Raw genomic sequence first — 4,036 nt, forward strand, 5'->3', positions numbered from 1 at the left:
TAAATCGGGTTCAGCTACTTCTGATACCACAAAGTGGTTTGCGTACCAACGACTTCTATTTTTATCAGACAAAAATGAACCTAAGTTATGCCTTGAAAAGGGATTAAATGAAAAACATGTAAGTATGCAACAATATTGTATTTATTTGACGATTTATAAGCTATGAATAACTACGATTGAAAGAGGATCATAACGTATCATATTCTAGTAATTTAGCAGTTAGTAGAAAGTTAGTTAACTTCTAACTTAAAAAAAAATAAAATAACTTCATAAAATTAATATTATTAATGCATTAATTAATTTTCTTGCCGTTTGTTTCGTTACTTTATATAATTTGTTAATAGTCATTTTGCCAAGGAATGTTCCCTTGTTCGGTCATAAAAAACTCTGCAAATTCTTGTCTCACATCTTTCGCAGCACTACTTGATTTCCGAGCTCTCTTATCGAAACTATGGAATGGCATATTGTTTTGCATCTCGTTCCTCCAAGCTCCAGAAATAATATTACCACTGTCTTTGTCTTCAGAATCGAAAGTTCCAGGTGGAGTGTAGGTGGTCCTTGATTTTTTTTTCTTAAATAATTATGTAAACAAATACAAGCAGTCACAATTGTCTCCGCTTTCGTTGGTTCAAGTAACATTATTTTTCTGAAAACTCGAAATCGTGCAGATAATATTCCGAACACATTCTCTGATACCCTTCGCGCTCTTGATAGTCTATAATTAAATATTCTTCCCTGTGATCCTTTTTCTTGGGTACCTGGATAAGGTTTCATCAAATTTGGTGACAATGGAAAAGCATCGTCACCCAGAAAAACATAAGGAACAGCCATGGCTCTACCAGGAAGCTTTTCATTATTAAGTAGATTAAGTTTACATTCGGACAACATTCTTTTGAACTGGGTATTTTCGTAAACACCACCATCCGATATGCGTCCCTGGCAGCCAACATTCATATACAACACTTCGTAATTTGCATTAGCAACAATAAAAAGCACAATGCTAAAAAACGATTTAGAATTAAAGTAATCGCTTCCACTGTGTTCTGGTGATTGAATCATAATATGTTTTCCGTCCATAACTCCTGTACATTGTGGAAAATTCCATAGATTATTAAACTGTGTTGCCACTACTTTCCACTCTTCAGCAGTTCCAGGCATCTATAAAAAAATATATTTTTAGGATTCTGGGTCGGAAGAAGTTGAGGCAGAAATCTCCCAAAATCAAAATCTGTTACCAAATGAGGGAAATACAAGTAATACAATAGTCCCACCATCATCAGATTCAGAACCACCGAATTCACAACCAGGTCCGTCGACAGCGCCTTGTATTGGGAAAAAAACTAAATGTTCAAAAAGGAAGGTTTCAACTGGTGACCAAAGGCAAGAGGAAGCTTACAACGTATTTAAAGAACTTCAAGCTAAGAACAATCGCTATAAATACAGTGCCTTTGGAGAGCATGTTGCAATGAAAATGGAAGCTTTAAACTCAAGTTATGCTCAAAATGTGGTGGAGCATGAAATATCAAATATTTTGTTTCAAGCAAGTATCGGAAAATATGACTATCCTGCTACTGGACATTCTGGACAAATGACTCCAATTTCAACACATTCATCAAGTTCCAATTTTCCCATACATCCACCTCTTTCATCACCAGATGACACATCATCACTCACATCACACTACAATCAACTACTATCACCACAATATGTATCATCCCTTTCACCACAATACATACCACAAGTGACAGAATCTCAAACAGTACCTGAACTACGCTCGCCACAATATGCCTTACCATCTTCATCACAATACATCCCACAACAAACACAGGATATACCACTCACATATTCACAAACAGAACAGGAAACAAGTTTGGCTGCATCTAGTATTCTGCTGGAAGCTATAAATACTGCTAATATATTAGACTAATAATGTGTACCCCATGATGTTTCATATGATTTGCATTAAAATAGTTTCTTAAATAAAAACTTTCTAAATGCGTTTTTAGTTATTTTTGGAAACGAATCGAACCTGACCCCAGGGAACAAAAATTGAATATTTTACCAAACTTGCTCTGCCAAAGAAACCGTCAAAATTATTTATAATAATAGAATACACTTACTTTTATTTGATCGCCAAGAACTTCACATATTGCTATACATACTTCTGGTACAATTTTTGAAATCGCTTGCTTTGAAATCCTAAATAAATGCATTAATGAAGTGTAGGAATCTCCGGTAGCCAAAAATCTTAAAGTAATTAGTAGGCGTTCGGTAGGTGTGATGGCTTTTCTAAAATTAGTGTCATTTTTTGTAATTTTTGGTCCAACAAGATTGAGCAACCACTCAAAATCGGAATCAGTCATACGGAGAAAGTTTCTTATTTGTCCGTCTTCAATACGTCCTGCTAACAAATCATCTTTTCTCAAAGCATTTATTAACTCAATTCCTCCATGTGTGTTTCTTCCTATGAGGCTTGGTCGTACCCAATATTTATGTTTTCGTTTCTTTTTTTTACTCAAAATAATAAATGATGCAGCTGCTAAGATAATATCGTCATCAATCGACCCCATTTTGTCAACACAATAGTCTTGATGGAGACTGCCAGTTGCCAACTAACATGTTTCCTAAATTATTGTTGACAACTTTATGTTTAGATGTGGACAACGATAAAAAACAAAAGTTGGTGACTTCGGAAGAGTTGCAAACACAAAAGTTGCCAACTTTTCAGTGGATACGCGCCTTAATACACAGTGGTGCTACAAATCATCTAGTTACAAAGGATGTTGAAAGGTTTTTAGGTAATATCCAGGAAGTAATGTATAACATAAATGTAGCAAAGAAGGGTCAATCATTGGAGGCAACAAAACAAGGTGATTTGAATCTACAAGCAGTAAATGGTAACCAAATTGAGATGAAAAATGTATGGGTATGTAATGAACTTTCATATAATTTAATGTCGGTGAAGAAAATGGAACAAGCAGGTCTTCAAATTGTATTCAAAGATAAAAAGGTCATCATAATGAAAGGAAATAATGCTGTGATAACAGATGAGTTAAGAAATAACTTATATATTGTTAAATTAAGATGTAGACCTTCACCAGAAGCACAAATTACAGCTGTTAAACGTAATGTGCTAATGCATAAGAAAATGGGTCATTCTGCAAAGTATCCTGTATCTGGTATATGTGAAATCTGTTTAAAAGTCAAACAATCACTATTACCGTTTCATAGCATTGATGCTGAAAGAAAAGCAAAAAGAATTTTAGAAGTTGTATCAACAGATTTGTGTGGTCCTATAGATCCAATAACTCAGGATAATAAAACTTATTTTGTAACATTTATAGATCATTATTCACATTTTTGTATATGTTATTTGATTGAGAGGAAATCAGAGGTAATAGATAACTTTAAAGAATATATTAATATGGTTACTGCTAAATTTAATGTAAAAATTGAACATATAAGATGCGATAACGGAGGTGAATACTGCTCAAAAGCTTTTAAAAGATTATGTTCAAATAATGGAATCAAAATTCAGTATACAGTACCTAGGAATCCAGAACAAAATGGTGTTTCTGAACGTTTTAACAGAACCATTATGGAAAAAGCAAGATGTTTAATTTTTGATTCAAATTTAGATAAAAGCATGTGGGGTGAAGCTGTGAGAGTAGCAGCATACTTAATTAATAGAACTGAAACTCGAACTTTACCTGATAACAAAACACCCGCTGAAATTTGGTATGGTGAAAAGCCAAATATGGAAAAGATAAAATTATTTGGTTGTAATGCTTATAATCTAATTCCTAAAGAAAATAGGAAATCAAAGTTTGATCTTCGTAGTGAAAAGCTGGTTATGGTAGGCTATTCAGATAACGGTTACAGACTATGGAATCCAAAAGAAAGAAAAATAATAATCCATGCACGGAATGTAATTTTTGATGAAAATTCAATTGAAAATGATAAAATTAGATTTACTGAGAATGAACAAATTGCCCAAATTCGAACCGAAAAGAGAGTGGAAAATATTCCTGAAAGA

At 33.5% G+C, this 4,036-nt stretch overlaps 1 protein-coding gene across 1 annotated transcript; it reads right to left on the reverse strand.

The window, feature by feature from the left end:
* Window positions 1-337: 337 nt before the first annotated feature.
* LOC126891054 (uncharacterized) lies at window positions 338-2,707 on the reverse strand. Its single transcript, XM_050660231.1, has 3 exons — window positions 2,121-2,707; window positions 697-1,158; window positions 338-571 (listed from the first exon to the last, which is right to left on the reverse strand). Exons 1-3 carry the CDS (start codon window positions 2,568-2,570, stop codon window positions 338-340), a joined length of 1,146 nt encoding a protein of 381 aa, XP_050516188.1. The 5' UTR covers window positions 2,571-2,707.
* Between the last annotated feature and the right edge of the window lie 1,329 nt (window positions 2,708-4,036).

This window comes from Diabrotica virgifera, chromosome 9 (genome assembly GCF_917563875.1).
Source record: "Diabrotica virgifera virgifera chromosome 9, PGI_DIABVI_V3a".
Lineage (NCBI taxonomy): Eukaryota > Metazoa > Arthropoda > Insecta > Coleoptera > Chrysomelidae > Diabrotica > Diabrotica virgifera.

Coding starts and splice junctions, on each gene's coding strand:
- LOC126891054 (XM_050660231.1), bottom strand. CDS start 2,570: ATGGGGTCGATTGATGACGATATTATCTTAGCAGCTGCATCATTTATT. Junction 1,159..2,120: donor TTCTTGGCGATCAAATAAAA/GTAAGTGTATTC, acceptor ATTTTTTTATAG/ATGCCTGGAACTGCTGAAGA. Junction 572..696: donor GACTATCAAGAGCGCGAAGG/GTATCAGAGAAT, acceptor TAATTATTTAAG/AAAAAAAAATCAAGGACCAC.